The following is an 18,409-nucleotide window of genomic DNA, read 5'->3' on the forward strand; positions in this document are numbered from 1 at the left end:
ATATTAAAAAGGAAGCTGATAAGATTGACAGAGGGGACCAAGGCACTAGAAGCGTCTGTTAAAAAGTGTGTTTAAAAAGCCAGAAGCAGAAATACAGAAAAGTGAAGTCAGAGGGTATCCAGAACTACTCTAAATGTCAGCTTCTCAGTGTACAGAGATAACAAATATTTATGTGTATCCACTCACATTTGTTGGAATCAAATTAAATTACATATATAATATAAAGCATCTTGAAAAATTACCTAATATATGCAAGGTAGAACAAGCAGCTAAAACAATATCAAGGAAATTTACAAAGTAGCTTTTAAAAATTTTATTATGATACTTAATAAAAGTTGGAAGGGATTAAATTACTTTATGACTGACATTCTGAAAAATGCAAATATTGACAATCTATAAAACTCTTAAAGCACAAGGTACATATTCACTTACACTTACAGGTATCCCCTGTTTCTCGAAAGTTTGCATTACACCACTTTGTTTTTTACCTAAGACCTACATTAGTACCTGTTTTCACTAACCAAAAAAACCTGAAGAGAATTTCTTCTTTAAAGAAAAAAAGGAGAAAGCAAAAAAAAAAAAAAAAAAAAAGGGTCCAGCAGTTGTTTTGCAGGGAGTCCTTACAAAGGCAGTGCACATCCCCAGCAGCGAGAGTGGCACTGCCATGTTCTTCCCCAGGTACTACACTCAGCACCTCAACTTCAAGTTGCCATAGCTCTAAACTGTGAGCATTTGTGCTCTATCTCAATTTATTTTGTGCATCCCTTAGCAAGATGTGTCCTACGGTATCAAAAACTCCAAAGGAGGTTATTTTTTGGGTCTGGGAACACTTAAAAAAATTTCCAAATCAATTAATAGTTAATTACTACTTCACTTTATGCCATTTCATCTTAGGAAAGGTTTCATAGGAATGCTGTACTTCTGTACAGCAGAGGAAACCTTTACTTGCCCCATACCAAGCACTGTGCATCACTGTGGCCTGGTCCTTGCACACAGCACTGAAGAGAGAATCCCTACCATTTAGAGCTTATATTCTAAGAAAAATATCAATTGTTTATCTTATGTCAAACAGTGTACAGTATTAAACAATGTACATAATGTTCATTTAAGGACATGGAGAACTAGAAGCATTCCATATTACATAAATAAAATATACTTAATAAAAACATCGTCAGGAAAAAGTTTTCTACTACTAGTAATTAGTCTGTATGACAGTTCCTCGATAAGCAAAATATTATTGAAGCATAAGAATAGTTGTATCACTTTATATTCTCTTTGTTTTCCTTGATGGCAAACAACATACAACATATACAAAAAGTACTTCTTAAGTATACTAACCTGGCAGTGCCATCAGATGATGCAGTAAGGATATAACGATCATCATTTGACCAGCAAAGATCATAAATGATATTGAGGTGGCCACACAATTCTCTCATGAAACGCCCAGAAGGAATTTCATATACTAATGAAAATATTCAAAAATTAGTGGGTTTCTAGACAGAGTCCTTAATCCAGTAATAGACAAAAACACAGCTTATAATAATTTGCATACAAAGCAAGCATTAAGAATATTATCACCAAAGATATTTTCAGCATAAAAAATGTCAAAGTCTACTTAAAAATAGTGTTTATTTTCTCAAATACAAGAATTTACACATATAAAATTTTACAATATGCTACAATTATTCACATCTCTTCAAAGCAACTTTCCTAATAATTGCCGACAATTTATTAATCAATTAATAAACCACATTAAAATTGCAATTTACTTCAAAGATTCTATAATTTGGGCTTTCATGAATAAGATATTACTTTACCTAAAAATCAGTTAAATTCCAAACAAAATTTTAATTATTTAGAGAAGAAATTTAAACTGTGCTATTGTTAGAAAAAAAATTCTTTAAAAAAAAAACAAAACAAAGATTTATTTGAGAGAGCTAGAACACAAGAGTGAGCACACAATGGGGGAGGGCAGGGAGCACAGAGGCAGAGGGAGAAGCCTATTCTCTGGTGAGCAGGGAGTCCAATCATGGCTCATCCCAGGACCCTGGGATCGTGACCTGAGGCAAAGGAAGATGCTTAGCTGACTGAGCCACCCAGGCACCCCTTTTTAGAAAATTCTAATACAAAAATGATATAATTAGAGAATTAATAAGATCCAATCTGATAAACAAGGCATTCTGGTATTGCTATGAGTTAAGTTCAAAATGAAATCTTCAGATAGTGACTTAATTCAGAACAACAAAGTTTGCAAGTCTCTACTTCCACCTAGTGGTAAAACCAAATGCTCTTTAAAATACTAAGCAGTACAGAATTGCTTCCAGAATAGCAGAAGGAGGACCCCAGAGTATCTGCTCCCTGATAAAAGCAAAGAGAACACTGTAAATATTATCCAAATTAACTTTTTCAGAGCTCTAGAAATTAAATAAAGGCCTGCAACATGAGGAGCATTTATTCAAGAAAAACAGCTTAATCTTGGTAAGAACCAGAGCTTTGTGGTGTTTTAACTTGCCATGTTCCCATTCCCTTCTCCCAAGCTCCACAGTAGCTTTAGAAACCAATAGCCTCACAACTTAAAGCCAACAGCCTAGCAGCCATGGGATGGGGCAGAAGAGGTAGGAAGCTCCCCCAAAACCCCAGCCCCAAGACTTATCACTATTAAGACAGCCTGGCAGGCAGTTCCCTAAACAGCTCCATTCCCAGGGCTAGGCTTTATTTGACCTGCCTCAGAGCATGCTCTGTGTGAACAGCCCTAACCCTAGGGTGCTTGCTGAAATAATCAGTGGCACAGTTAACTGAGCAGTGATACCAACTGAGGCTAAGGAGAGGCTGAGCAAAAAAATGTAAAAGGAAAAAACTTGAAATGAGATGTCCATAGGGGACTTTGACAAATTCCAACAAACTCCTGAGAACCCAGCAGGACATATGTATGTGAACCAAAGACTAGAGGCCCTCTCTCACTCTGACTGACCTGAGGAGGCTCTGTGCAAACAGGAAGTGAAGGCTAAGGCAGAGGTACAGACTGCTTGCCGCGAAGTGTTAAGAGCATATCCCAAAACACCATATCCTTGTAAAGGTTGGGAGATCTATTCACTCAAGGTATTTAGAAAATCTTCACCATAGCTGACCACCAAGTTAACTGAAAAGAGACTTCAGCAACAACAAATCCGGAGTGGGTGGGTGGAGAGGAGGCAGAAAGAGAGGAATCTGATGTCCAGACCTGCCACACATGTAATATGGACACATGAAAAAACTGAAACAGTCAAGTATGGTCATACACAGGAAACAAGGCAGTCCACAGAAACTGTCCATGAGGAAGCAAAAACATTGGTCTTTCCAGGCAAAGACTTTAAATCCACTCTTACAAATATGTTCACAGATATCAAGAAAGCCATGTTTAAAAATTAGGGTGTGAGAATAATTCTCACCAAAAAAAGTATCAATAAAGAAACAGAAATTATAAAAAGACCAATAAAAATTTTAGAATTGAAAAGTATAACAAGGGAAATAAACAATTCACCAGAGGGGCTCAATAACAGATCAGAACTGGCAGAAGAATCAACTTGAGGACAGGTCGTTTGAGATTATGTAGTCTGAGGAACAGAAAGAAAAAGAATGAAGAAAAAGAATAAAGCTTCAGAAACCTATGGGACCAAGTGTACCAACAGAGATGATGAGAGCCTCAGAAGAGAAAAAACAGAAAGGAGAACAATCTGAAGAAATAAAGACAGAAAACTCCCCAATTTTGTGAAAAACAGTAATCCACACTCCAACAAACTAAACAAATTCCAAGTAGATACATCATAACCGAACAATCAGAAACCAAAGACAAATATTCTTTTTTTTTTGAGAGAATATCTAAATTTATATAGCATTTTGAACAAGATTTTTTTAAGCATAAAGTAACACATATTTATCACTGAAATGCTGAAAACATAAACCAGAATGAAAATAACTTTCACTGCCCAAAAGAAATAAATTATTCTGGAGCATGTTTTCTAAGAGTCATTTTTCCTCCACGCATGTTTCAGTGAATTTTTAAAATAGCATGGTCATAATCAAACTACACAAATCATTTTGTATTTTTTTAAAGCTAATATTATTTCATGAGGAGGAATATTTTTTGAATAAATGCTAATCAAGCCAATTAGGAGTCCTTGCTGAAAAGAGTAAATCATCAGAAATAAACTGTGTGAAGCTGAGGGAAGTTCAATACCATATAGCACTTAGGGCACATGCTCATGAGGAGTAGGCTACTTCCTGCTGGTTTTCATTATTATGCAAGAAACAAGGGAAAGTATTTAATGCCTCTCAGTCTAAAAGAATAGGCAGTGCTCACATAAAAAAAATCTCTTCAGCTACAGAAATTTTTCTTTTTAATATAGTTTTCCATATTTTTTAAAAGCAATCTGAAAGTGGGTTTTTGGCCTCTCTGCTGCCTTCCCTACTATAATGAGAAATCCTCTAGGTACTCCTGCACTATTACCATTCTAGTAGATACGAAATTGGAGGGCTTTCATAATTTAAATTATCACTGCTATCAACTGACCACAATGGGATAGAATTCCTCATGAAGTTTATTAATCTCTTCATGATTCAAAATGTCTGCATTTAAAATAGAAAATGCTTACAAAAATCCTCTTGCATGTTTTAAGAATAAGCTTACCATCTTATTTGATTATTCTCATCCTACTTCCGAAATATATTTTACAGAATATTGTAAAATTATTATTAAAAAACTGGGGAGGGGCAGCCCCAGTGGCTCAGTGGTTTAGCGCTGCTTTTGGCCCAGGGTGGGATCCTGGAGACCCGGGATTGAGTCCCACATCGGGCTCCCTGCATGGAGCCTGCTTCTCCATCTGCCTGTGTCTGCCTCTCTCTCTAGGTCTCTCATGAATAAATAAGTAAAATTTTTAAAAACAAAAAACAAAAAACAAAAAACTGGGGATTACTCAAATTAAGATTTCAATGATTTTTAAAAACCAAAAATTGTCCTCATAGACTTCAATTAGATTAAACAGAATTGTTACTAACAGATAATTGGATATCCGTCCCGGCTGGCACAGGCTGCTGCTAATATTCTTCCATTATGAGAGAAAGCAAGACAAAAACATCCTCGTTCTCCTGCATTTAGTGAGAAGAGGTGCTTGTTTGGAATACGGCAAGCCTAAAAAACATACATTAAAAAAATAAATTAAGAAATATTAAAATATGAAGGCTAGTTGTTAATTCAATTACTGCAGTGGGTAGAGCTTTATTTTTTTAAGTTTCTTTACTGTGATTCAGAGAAAGAGAAAATAAACAGAACGATGGAAAATTATAGTAAATTATTTTACTTCCTAAAGAGAGAATCAGTTCTCCATAAAATAAAGTCAATTTATACTCCATGTCTAGCTAGTACTTAATTTAACTAAAATATGAATAGAAAATTTCAATATCTGGTACTCTAAAGCTGACACAATTACTTGCACACACTATATATAGACACACACACACACACACACACACACACACACGTATCACATCCTTATTCCATGTCAGCACCTAATAAGTGATTTCTGCTGAGCCATAAACTTGTTCTGAGACCATAAATGCCCTTTAGGGCCTAACTTAAGTCTGGGATATATGAATATTCATTTCTCTTTCTTTTTAGGTCATAAAATAACTATCATTTGTGGCTGCCTTCTGAAAAGTATTTCAAAGTAATCAATCACCTCCTGTTGGTTTCTCATTCACTAATTTCATTAAAATTTCATAATTTTTATGATTTCCTTTCCTGTTACCAGAAGAAACCCAAACTTTCCATGTATAATATCTACTGTAGAAAATACTTTTTTTTGTCTTAATTCTACCTCTTCCAAATTTCAGTGAGCCTTAGTTCCTGGGTTTATTATTTCGAAAGTTCAATTAAACATATATTGGTCCTTTACTATATGCAATGAATGTGGTACTTCCTTACAAATGTCTTTCCATATATTCATCACAGCACCCTGTAAGTAACTATTATTTCTATATAAAACTAATAAGGATTATTGAGAGGGTCAAGCCCACCTTACTGGGTCTAGTCAAAGATTCTTAGTTCAAGAGTTTGCTTTCTAGACCAGGTGTTTCACAAGTAGCATTAGGATTCAGCAGCATTATTATTAGCAGGAAACATTATAAGCAGCTACTAGGAAGGTAAAACATTCAACAGACATTTATTAGGTGTCCACAAGGTAGGGGACACCATGCTACCCATCTTTTCCCTTCATTCTCCACCCAGATGAATTTAGACAAAGAAGAGAGAAATAAAAAGATGAGAAAAAATTGAAGGAAAGGTTAGGTTTTATAAGCATGTGCTGCTGCTTGCTCCTAGAGCAGGAACACAGAAAACTCTGCCTCACCACCGAAGCTAAAAAATCACTGATGCCACTATCACTTTCTCTGTTTGCCCAGGATTTGACACTGTACTCAGAACAGACACTCAATGGACATTTAATATAAAGGTCCTGAACACATTGGGGACCTTCTTTCCCCTTCTTTACTATCTTGCCAGTCATTACATTGTGCTTGTTCATTCTATCTCTCTCTTGCATTCATCTCTTATTTTTCATTTTTACCACAATTATTCCAAGGTTAGACAGACCCTTTTCACCTCACTACTGACTATAGCTACTATCTTGACAGTTTCTCTCATTCTGATGTATCCTATCTCAAGATCTCCAAAATGCCACTGCCAACATTAACATGTTCTAAAATACGACTATTATCACACTTCTCTCCTACTCAGACTCTCCATTATTTCTCATATCTCACATGAAGTATTAGGCTACCATTAAAGATACTCCATGATGTGGACCCAATCAATCATATCACTTTACCCTCTTATACTACTGAATGTTTGGATAAAGTAAGATTTTGGATAAACTGCTCAGATGTACAATGGCTCAGATGTACAAAATGAACCACTCTAATTTTTGTGGAAATAAGTAAGAGGTTTGCAAAACTGTATCTGCAATGCTTCTCACTACTGCAAAATAAGTTAACCAGAAGGAAAACATTAGTAAAAGCTTAAACACTGCTCAACTTGTGGTAGAAATATACATATATGTATTTCCATCAAAATGTGATTCAGGAAAAAGTTGAGGACTATAAAAAAATCTCATGAATCCATTAAAAAGATCTATTTTTTTAATAAAATCCATTTTACTAAGAAAACCCATCAGTGATGAGCACTAGGTGTTATGCAAAGCTGAATTATTGAAAACTACATCTGAAACTAATGATATACTATATATTGAATTTCAAGTAAAAAAAAAGAAAACCCTCTTAGGACATTTACCTCTTAAATTATCAAGAATCTGTTTTTTTTTTTTTTATTGCTGTTATGAATTGAACTGTGTCCCTCAAAATTCAAATGTTGAAGCCCTAACTTCAGTACTTCAGAATGCAACAATATTTGGAGATAAAAATCTTTAAAGAGCTATTTTTAGAGTAGGGTCCTAATCTAATAAGACTGCTGTCCTTGTAAGAGGAAGAGACACCGGTGATCTACATGCACAGAGAAAAGACCATAAAGAGGCAGCAAGATGGCAGCTATCTGCCAGTCAAGGACAAAGGCCTCAGAGTAAACCAACCCTGTAAACTTACCCTTGGGACTTCAACCTCCAAAACTATGAAGAAGTAAGCTTATGTTATTTAAGCCACCCAGTCTGCTGTGGTATTCCTTTCTGACAGCTCCAGCTAACGGATAAAACTAACCCAGGTCCCCAAAGAAAGAACCCAAGATAGTGCTTTTATGCACATGATATGTATATTATTAGTTATCAAGTAAGTTAATGGAAAGACAAGATTGTGGTTAAAAACAAAGGTAATTAAAAAAAAAAAGAACCAAAACAAAGGTAATCCGAGAGTTTTAAGTAGCAAGCTAGTTATCCTCAGGACTGTTGGAGCTTTAAAAATAAATAAAGACATCTCTAAATGAATTGAGAATGATCAAGCACTTCACCTGCCCAGGTAGTCGTTTCCACTTCACCACTTCCTTGGAATCTTCTAGTCCAGGTTCGGCATCTACTGAATTGGTCTCGTGGTGTCGTTCACAATACACAGGTTTACCTTTTTCCTCTTGAACAGCAACCACAGAACGGTAAGATGGCTTTATCTAAATGTGTATAGAAGATGAGAAAATGTAAATATCAAGTTAACCCTTTTCTCTTTTCTGGCATATAGGACTTTTCAAATATTGAAACAAACAACATGGAAATGTAACCCAAGAAACATTCTACTTTTATGTACATCATGCTGAATAAGATGAAAGGTGCTTAAATTGCAGTTCTATTACCAAAAAGCCTTAAAAGTTGGATGGAAAAAAGAGAACTCCAATGGTCACATGAAATGGTTTTAATAATTCTACCCCTTTGTTTCTGCTTCTTCACCAATCAATACTTACCAGATGTTATGTCACAGCTCTGATATACTGTGATATCCCTTGCTTTAATATCACAAAACTAGTATCATAAAGACCTAAAGTTTTAAAATCTTCCTTTTCTTAAAAAGAGATTTAACTCCATTCAAATTAATACAAACCAACCATCTGGTCACACTTATAATATCACTTACAGGATACTGTCCTGAAATGTCTTACTGCAAGTAACACAAAACAAAAGTTTTGCTGTAGAACCAATTCTTTGCTAAAATCATTCATAGTTTTAAATCTATGGAAAGCAGTAGTAGAAACATTATTTACTGATTATTTGAATAATATTATGAAGAGTGTGCCTGCAAATCATGGTACTGCAAATGCCTTAGTCAAATCTAGCTTGCTGTTTTTGCCAATAAAGTTTTATTGGAACACATCCACACACATCTGTTTAGCATCACCTACATATGTCTATGTAGCTATGTTCTCACTACAAAGGCAAAGCTGAGTAGTTGCAAAAACTGTATGTCCTCCAAAGCCTAAAAAATTAACTACTCTTGAGCTTTACAGAAAATATTTGTGAACATCTATTTTACATCATTCTTTTACCTTTATTTTATTTAATTTTTTAAAAAGATTTTATTTTATTTATTCATGAGAGGCGCAGAGAGAGGGAGAGGAGAGAAGCAGAGACACAGGCAGAGGGAGAAGCAGGCTCCATGCAGGGAACCCGACATGGGACTTGATCCCAGGTCTCCAGGATCACAACCCAGGCTGACGGTGGCGCTAAACTGCTGGGCCACTGGGGCTGCCCTTTTACCTTTATTTTTTTTTATTTTTATTTTTTCCTTTTACCTTTATTTTTAAACACCAATATTATTTTAAAAAAATTCTCCTAACATTGAAACTTATATTTAGTACTTAAACGTTCATTTAAATATCTTTTATACATCAGGTTTAATATGTAATTCTTTTTTTTTTTTTTTTAATTTATGATAGTTACACAGAGAGAGAGAGAGAGGCAGAGACATAGGCAGAGGGAGAAGCAGGCTCCATGCACTGGGAGCCCGACGTGGGATTCGATCCCGGGTCTCCAGGATCGCGCCCTGGTCCAAAGGCAGGCACTAAACCGCTGCGCCACCCAGGGATCCCTAATATGTAATTCTTGAAAGTACTTTTAGATTCTAGAAATCTATTAAAATAATTTTAGAGACCTTATATTTTTAGAAATGGATAATTCTATCATTTAATTTTAACAAAAGAGAGCATGTATTTCTATGTGCTATTAACTTACACATTCTGGAACTTTCAATCCTCTTACAGTTACGTACAATGTTGATGGATAACGATTTCTTGGATATTTTGACCACCATTCAAAAACTTCAACAACATTTAATTGGGATCGAGGCTTAGTAGGTGGGTAATACAGCTGCAAACGAAGTTTCGAATTGATGTTTACATTTCCATTGGCTCCAAGAAGCTTAAAATAAGAATCCCATTAAAATGTTATTTTCACTGAAAATAAATACATCCAATAAAGCAAGAGTACAAAGTCAAAAAACTCATTTTAAAAAGATAAAGATGGCATGCTGAAATTCCTTAAATATATAAAGCAAAGAACATTGACAATGTTGGTTAAACACAATTCCAGATCATTTTTGAGAAAAGGTAACACAAGTGACTTTTTAAATATTTTCCTGATAGCTGTCTGGCCTGTATAATTCAGGCTGTTGGTAAAGCATTTGTATTATGTGCCAGATGTTACTTGGCACAGAGGTAATCAAGATACCTTTGTTTGGATAACAGTGATAAAGTTAAAATGCACATTATTTGAACACAGAAGCAAATCTTCCATTTGTTTAGTATCAGTATTTTTAATGGTAACTTAAAAAAAATTTTTTTGAGACTGTGCATGCATGGGGGAGGGGAGAATGGGAGCATGCACACAAGTGGGGGGCAGGAGGGCATAGGGAATATTAAGCAGGCTCCACATCTAGCACAGAGCCTGACATGGGGCTCAATCTCATGACCCTGAAATCATGACCTGAACTGAAATCAGGGTCTGATGTTTAATCGACTGAGCAACACAGGTGACCCTTTAATGGTACCATTCTAATGTTTTAATTTTTAAAAAGTCAAAATCATTTTCAAGGAGTGATTAGCATAAACTCAAAACATTAATTACATTAAAAAAATTTCAGTCTACTTTCTGAAAAAAGGTTATTCAATAAAAAGCCTATTAAAGCAAGTTATATTTAAACTAAATAAATGGACATGCTTATGAGAAAAATAACAATCTCAACTCAAAATAGGTCCTCTTTCATTAGATTATGACAGTAAGTAGAAAATGCATGTTAAGCCTTTATGTCCTCTACAAATTAGGGGACAGTTGGGTACTTTGGCAGCAGTTCAGGCAGAACACAAAGGTGACAACCTAGGAGAGCAGGGGCTGAGGGCAGGGAATATATTCAGTAGTTGTTACCGACTGATGCAACTTGGAAAGGGAAAGAAAGGAAGATTCAGGAAAGATCCTAAGGCAATGCTGTCCAAAAAACATTCTGTGATGATGAGAACGTTCTATACTCATGGTTCCCAAAACAAGATACACTAGTCACTTATGGTTACTGGGCATGTGAAGTGTGACTAGTGCAACTGTGGAACTCAGGTTTTAGTTATATCTAATTTTAATTAATTAATTTGAAATCAAATAGCCATGTATGATTTGTGGCTACTAAAATGAACAGTGCAACTCCTAAGGCTGTAAATATGGGAGACTGGGCTGATGGCAGTGCTATCAACTGAAGGAGCAGATAGAGAAGGGGTAAAGGGTTTAGGTAGGATGCTCAGAGTGGGGAAGTGTGAGGTATTTATAGGTTGTCTAAGTTGAAATATCTGAAATCTAAGGTAGAGGCAAGAAAAGTGGTTTAAGAAAAGTAGAATAAAGCTGAAACCATGAGTACGATTGATATCAAAGAGGTAAGAGGAAGACCATGAAAGAAAGTGAAGGAATGGTAGAGGGAAAATCAGGAAAAGATGTCATGAAAATCCAGGTAACAGAGGTTCAGGAGAGTGATGTATTAAACACACACGGGTGTGGATAAAAGAAGATCTAAAAAATGTTCACTTACTAATGTGGCAAATTAAGAGTCACTGATGATTTATCTGGAGACACTTTTATAGCTGAAACAAAATCCAGATTACAGTGTGTTCAGGAATGAGGCATCAATAAACACAGCTAGCAAAAATATAGCCCATCTCATCCCTAGTCTTCTAGGGAAGGATGTTAAGTCAAATTGGAGGTCATAAGCTGAGAGTTGATGTTATGATATACAGGGATAAAGAACAGTTTCAATAGAGTAATAGAAGCATTCAGCAACTGAATATTTAGCCCTCAAGACTTCCTTCATAAACCCTACTCGTATCTGCCCAGAGTTTATCATGAGGGAGTAATATTTTAAGGAGATATTATTCCCAACTTCTAAATCATACTTTCTACAGGTTTTCATACTCACTGGGCAATCTAGTTTACACGAGTATGATGCTTAGCATGAGTAAATGAGTAAGATCCGGCCAAGATCCTATCATTATGGTTACAATTATATAGTGTAAAAAGATTTTATTATTTTATAACTTAATAGTAATATATGCGCACTAAATGAATTAAGTGTCTCTAGCTGAGAATTATGTCTCAATTATTTGGATAAGGGTCTTTTGGGGTTTATTTGGACCACTACAGTAACTTTACAATTATCTAGGACATTACTGGAACCAATGGTACAGGTATTAACATGCTTAAATTTTATTTTGATTCATGCTACTTTCTAAAAGATTTTATTTATTTCCTTGAGGGAGAGAAAGCAGGAGTGGAGGGGAGAGGCAGAGGGAGAAGTAGGCTCCCTGCTAAGTGCAGAGCTTGATACAGGACTCGATCCCAGGGTTCTGGGATCCTAACTTGAGGCAAAGATAGCCACTTAACCAACTGAGCCACCCAGGTCCCCTCATGCTACTTTCAAAGATGGATTTTTCCTAGTCACTGTTTCCATACATTTGCTATTTCTCTCAATAGACATTCACTGGACACTTTCTGTGTGCTGCTAATATGCTGGGAGCAGGTGATAATCATGGAAGAGAGTTTCAAGAGAGTGAAGCAAAGAGATCTGGTAAAGTAAGGACTAAAATATGTTTAACAGATTTGTCAAAAAGAAGTCACCGGTGCCTTTGAAGAACTTACAACCTAATGAAGGTGGAGGAGGTACACAGAACACTTACCCTTTGGAGGGCCAGAGATGGGAGAATTCCTAACATGCCATTTCTGCCAATGGCATAAAATGGATAAATAAAAATCTATATACACTTAAAGGTAAAAATGTTGTAAGACATTGTTTCCCAAGTGTAGTTTGTAGTTATTACTGCAGTTCTGTGCAAGTCTTAGTATTTTTAAAAGGAACAAAAGTGCTTTCTAGTAAGACCACACAATGGCGTGGTTTTTTGGCTCTTGCTTTTTTTTTTTCTCTAAATCAGTATGAAGGGGATATAAAAAAATTATAACAGGTTACAAAAGGGTGATTTTGGAAGCTACATTGGATGAAGACATTTCTAAGTCCACTCTAGAACTACTTCCTTCCATAGTCACTCTGGCTTCCATTTAGCAGTCAGATTGCACTTTTTTTTTTTTTTTAAAGACTTATTTATTTTTAGAGAGAGAGCAAGAGCACATGCAAGTGAGGTAGGGGCAAAGGGCGAGGGAGAGAGAATCCCAAGCAGGTTCCATGCTCAGCGCAGAGTCTGACATGGGGTGCTGGATCTCACAACATTGAGATCATGACCTGGGCTGAAATCATGGGTCAGGCCCTTAACTGACTGAGCCATCCATATGCCTCAGACTGCATCTCTTCTAAAGTCTCTCTCTAACCAACCTCTCAATATGGATTAAGGGCCTTACCTGGATTTTCATAGCATCCACTCTATAGCACATAATCACGTAAGTAACATGTTTATATAGACACTGAACTGGAGAATAAGAACAACATCTAATTTATCTATGAAAGCTCTGTATTTAGCAGAGTGCCTGCCATTTCCTAGACACTTAATATTATTGAATGGATGGATACACAAATGGAGAAGTTTTATAAATCATACAAAATAGATTAATTTCAAGACTTTTTAGAAATCATTTATGTTTGAAGTCAGAAATAAAAGATACCAGAAATAAAAGAATTATAAAATTAAAATTTCTCTATTTGTAAAAATCAACTTATCATGTCTTTATACCATCATTTCCTATGAAGTTTTCCACCTTAACCTTCCAGGATACATATGTATACCCTCTCTTATTCTCCACCAAGCAAAGTAATCTTTCTAAAACATTAAGTCAGATTATTCTGCCCTTTTGTTTAAAATCCTATAATGGCTTCCCATTGTTCTTTAGAATTCTATAATGGCTTCAAAGATCTTGTATAATCAAGACCTTGTCCACCCAGCAATCTCTTCAGACATCATTTCCCCACTTAGTCTCTGTCCCCTATCTCAGTGGCCTTTTGGTTATCTTTTTTTTAAATTTTTTTTATTTATTTATGATAGTCACACACACACACAGAGAGAGGCAGAGACATAGGCAGAGGGAGAAGCAGGCTCCATGCACCGGGAGCCCGACGTGGGACTCGATCCCGGGTCTCCAGGATCGCGCCCTGGGCCGAAGGCAGGTGCTAAACCGCTGCGCCACCCAGGGATCCCGCCTTTTGGTTACCTAAATGTATCTCACTCCTTCCAACATCAGGGTCTTTGAATATGTGGTACCCTCTATTTAGCCACTGCTACCATCTAGCTAATACTCAGGTTCAATGTCCCTTCCTTAGGAAATCTTTCCCTGACCTCCACAAAATATTTACAAAAATTGCAATAAATGATAAATTGTATAATAATGGTTTTATATCTGCTCTGCTTGTGAGAACATGAAGTCTACAAGGCCACGGAGTTTGTTTACTGACTCGAACTACTGCTGGGACACACAAGAATTAAATAAGTATCTTTTAAGTTGAATAAATGATGGCAGGGTTGTCTTGTATCTTTTTAAATACTACACACTCAGAACCAAATAATGTATCTGGCAAACATTAGACACTCATAGAGACTTAAGAATCTGAGTATCACCTTAGCTTGAATTAACAATTATTCACAGCCACAATCTTAGATCATAACTCCTTATATGAAACCAAATCAACTTGGGAAAATGTAGCCAATCAGATTTGAAGATTTTTTTTTAAAGATTTCTCCTATTTACTCATGAGAGACAGAGAGAGAGAGAGGCAGAGACACAGGCAGAGGGAGAAGCAGGCTCCACGCAGGGAGGCCGATGTGAGACTTGGTCCCGGCACTCCAGGATCACGCCCTGAGCCAAAGGCAGACACTCAACTGCCGAGCCACCCAGGCATGCCATGAAAATTATTTTTAAAGAATCCCAAATGGGTGAAAAACGTACCTTGAGAAATGCCCAGGCAATTTTCCGAAAGCCACATTCTTGGTTTTGAATTTCAGAATTATTCCTAATTTCATCCATGCTTAAGAAATCAAGAATCTGTAAATAAGTATAAAAAATTATTTCACAGAATACTACCTACCTAAAATTTAACATTTTCTAGTAACATATTATTGAAATTAAAAAATAATTTGTAATGTAAAATGTATTTTCTTCATAGAGTTTCTCTTTTATTAATAAATCATTTATTAAGATTTATTTCACATCCAAGACAAAGTATTAATTACCTCAAACATAGTCGAAGCACAAATACATCAGGTTTAGAATTCTTAAGCTTTAATCTTTTATTTTATGTATGAGAGCAGACTTCAAACGATTGTTTTAAAAAACACGTGATCACATCTCTGAGTCCTTCCTTGTATCACCTTCCTGAAGTTGGGGATTTTCTCTTTGGATATATGCTGTCATTAGGTTTCTCAGGAGGATTTCTTTCGTATCTCCATCCTATCTGGATGTTAAAACTCATGGATTTGGAACAAAGCTGCCACAGACACCATCTGTATTCTAGATACTTGTCAGAGACTATAACTTTGAACTAACTGGTGTTTCTCAAAAGCTCAGCTGAGGTAACAAATCTTTATAGATAGCTTTAAAAAATAATACATACTCCATTCATCCCTCTTCTTTATATACTTAAATCTGTCTTCGGACACAATAGATGCTCAGTGAAAAAATACTAACAATACAATAAAAATATGTAACAAAGTAAAAACAACTTGTAATCCAGATCCATAGATGATCAACATTAACATCTGGTTTATACCACATCTAAACCTTTTTCTGTGCTTTCCTAAATATATGTATGTTACTATAAATCCAATGCTAATTTGCAAACTATTTTCATATACTATGTAGTGAATATTTCTTCATGTCAATACACATATAAGTATTTCATCATGTTAATGTCTGCCTAGTATACTTTGGTATTATAAATATCATAAATCTAATAAAAACCACTATTTATATAACCAAACCTTTTCTGATGGAAGAGATTTGTCTCCCTAAAATTTTTCTGTTACGGTATTCAAATAAATATTCCTGCACACGTCTTTGTGTTCATGTAAATTTTCCCTTAGTAAAAATACTTAGAAGTGGAATAATGATTTTAAAGACTTCTTATAGATATCAAGTTGTCCTCAATAAATCCTTAAAAGCTGAAATCAAAAGTAGTTGTGTAGACAATAATAGATTATATTAAAACTTAAGAAGCAACTGCCACTCTGGAAAACAGTATTAGAAGTTCTAAAACTAGAACTATCCTATGACCCAGCAACTGCACTACTAGGTACTTATCTAAAGGCTACAAAAACAGATTCAAAGGGGCACATGCACCCCAATGTTTATAGCAGCACTATTAATAATAGCCAAATTATGGAAAGAGCCCAATGTCCACTGACTGATGAATGGATAAAGAAGATATGGTATGTGTGTATAAACACACACACACAAACAAGTACAATGGAATATTACTGAGCCATCAAAAAGAATGGAATCTTGCCATGTGCAACATGAACTACAATGTATTATGCTAAGTGAAATAAGTCAGAGAAAGACAAATACCATATGATTTCAGTCACATGTGGAATTTAAGAAACAAAACAGATGAACATGGGGAAGGGAAGAAAAGATAAAATAAAAACAGAGGGAGGCAAATCAGAAAAGACTCTTAACTACAGGAAACAAACTGTGGGTTGCTGGAGGGGAGGAGGGTGGACTAAGCAAGGCGATGGATGTTAAGCAGGGCAATTGTTGGGGGCGAGCACTGGGTATGTTATATATAAGTGATGAATCACTAAATTATATTCCTAAAACTAAAAAAACAAAACTCCACCCCCCCCAAAAAAAAACCTTAAGAAGCAACAAAAAAATGTCATATTCCAACAATCTTTCTTAAATTTATGAATATTACTAAAATGAATGTGAACATTATAACCAAATTTCTCTGACAAAGAAAAAGTTCCTTGACAAACAAGTTACATCACTCTTTAAAAAATCACAGCTCTGTATAAATCATACAACATAATCACAGATGTAATGGTGGAATATTCGTATCACAAACATATACAGATCATCTGAAAGTTAAAAGAGCATAAAAACAAGTCATTCCACAAAATCAATCCTTGGCGTTAGTCATGCCCCTGCCTTTCCAATGCTAAAATTCCTCATCTTGCTTAAACTGAGGTTTTCTTCACTTCTCTTTGCTTAGGGAGAGATGTCACAAAGTAGAGAAATGTGTATTTTAGATTCAAACCACCTACAAATTACCTACACTTAAAATTGGAGTAACTTTGGGTAAGTAAATTTTATATTCTGAACCTTGATTTCCTTTGTCATAAAAACATTAGAATAACAACTCGGCTCAAAGGCCATCTATTTCATAAAATTTTCCCTGATTGCTCTGACCCTCCATTCACCCTCCCCTATCTAGGAAGCTCTACTTCATTTTGGTTATATATTACATTATGTTAGTCAAATGATCTGTGTATGTTTACCTTTATTTCTCTCAGTTGTATATAAACTCTAAGGGGGTCTGATACATAAATGAGTTTACATTTTGTAAAATGGGTTAAAAATGGAGGGTTGTATAGCTATAGATTAGATTCATCACTTAAGTTTACAGTCATGGCATTACTATCAGAATTAAATAATACAGAGTGAATTACACGGCTAATTACTCACAATGGTAAATACTCAGCAAATATGCTATTACCTGTATTTCTCAATTATATCTCCATAGCATATTACAAACACTAAATCCTAGAGATTAAGTCCTCACACTATTTTGTTGCATTATTAAACTACTAAAAACAATAGTTTACATTTATGCTATTAAACTATTAACCAAAATCTAGTTTTAATTGGTCTATTCTATTCATACCTCAAAAAACAAGATGACTTTAGGGCTCTCATCAAAATCTCGAAGCAAATAGGGAAAGTTTTCATTAAATATAATTTGTTCTTCCCATTCTGGAAGTCTTGATTTTAACTGTTTAAAATCATATGGCTGGGTCATAATAGGAAGAATGTAATCCACACTCTCTTTTTCATAGTAAGATGAAACAGGCCGTCCACTGTCCAAAAAAAGATACTTTCATTAACACATTTCTTTATGATAATTTTGAGATGAGAAAAAAATATAGTGTTCAAGGTGAAGAAATAATGAATAGTCATGATATACAATGAAAAATTATTTTCGTTGTCCACTGAGAAAATTACAAATTTTAAGATGTAGAAGTGGTAGCATCCTACTATCTTGTATTTATTTACTACTGATTGGTTTCACAGAATTATCTTATTATAGAAATTTAAAGTGAGAGTGCAGCATACAGAGCTAGACTCCTTCATTATCGTAAATGAGTTTGTAATAGTACAGTACACATTGAAAGAAAACGAGCATAATAGAATTGCAAACGCTTTCAACTGTGCCATATTTTTTGTATGCCCTAAGATAACTGAACAACTTAATTTTGATAATC

At 35.2% G+C, this 18,409-nt stretch overlaps 1 protein-coding gene across 24 annotated transcripts in view; it reads right to left on the reverse strand.

Moving 5' to 3' along the window:
* Positions 1 to 18,409, reverse strand: part of AHI1 (Abelson helper integration site 1) — a 235,158-nt gene that overhangs the window by 188,100 nt on the left and 28,649 nt on the right. For all 24 annotated transcript variants that reach the window (XR_013377077.1, XR_013377078.1, XR_013377063.1 and 21 more), the window contains 6 exons: positions 17,812 to 18,004; positions 14,877 to 14,972; positions 9,693 to 9,878; positions 7,988 to 8,140; positions 5,035 to 5,167; positions 1,339 to 1,462 (listed from right to left, as the gene is read on the reverse strand). Coding sequence is in view for 8 of the 24 variants with exons in the window: in XM_077894075.1 (XP_077750201.1) it covers positions 1,339 to 1,462; positions 5,035 to 5,167; positions 7,988 to 8,140; positions 9,693 to 9,878; positions 14,877 to 14,972; positions 17,812 to 18,004 (885 nt within the window). In the remaining 16 variants the exon portion in view is untranslated. The remainder of the gene's footprint in view (positions 1 to 1,338; positions 1,463 to 5,034; positions 5,168 to 7,987; positions 8,141 to 9,692; positions 9,879 to 14,876; positions 14,973 to 17,811; positions 18,005 to 18,409) is intronic.

Source organism: Canis aureus, chromosome 1 (assembly GCF_053574225.1).
Source record: "Canis aureus isolate CA01 chromosome 1, VMU_Caureus_v.1.0, whole genome shotgun sequence".
NCBI lineage: Eukaryota > Metazoa > Chordata > Mammalia > Carnivora > Canidae > Canis > Canis aureus.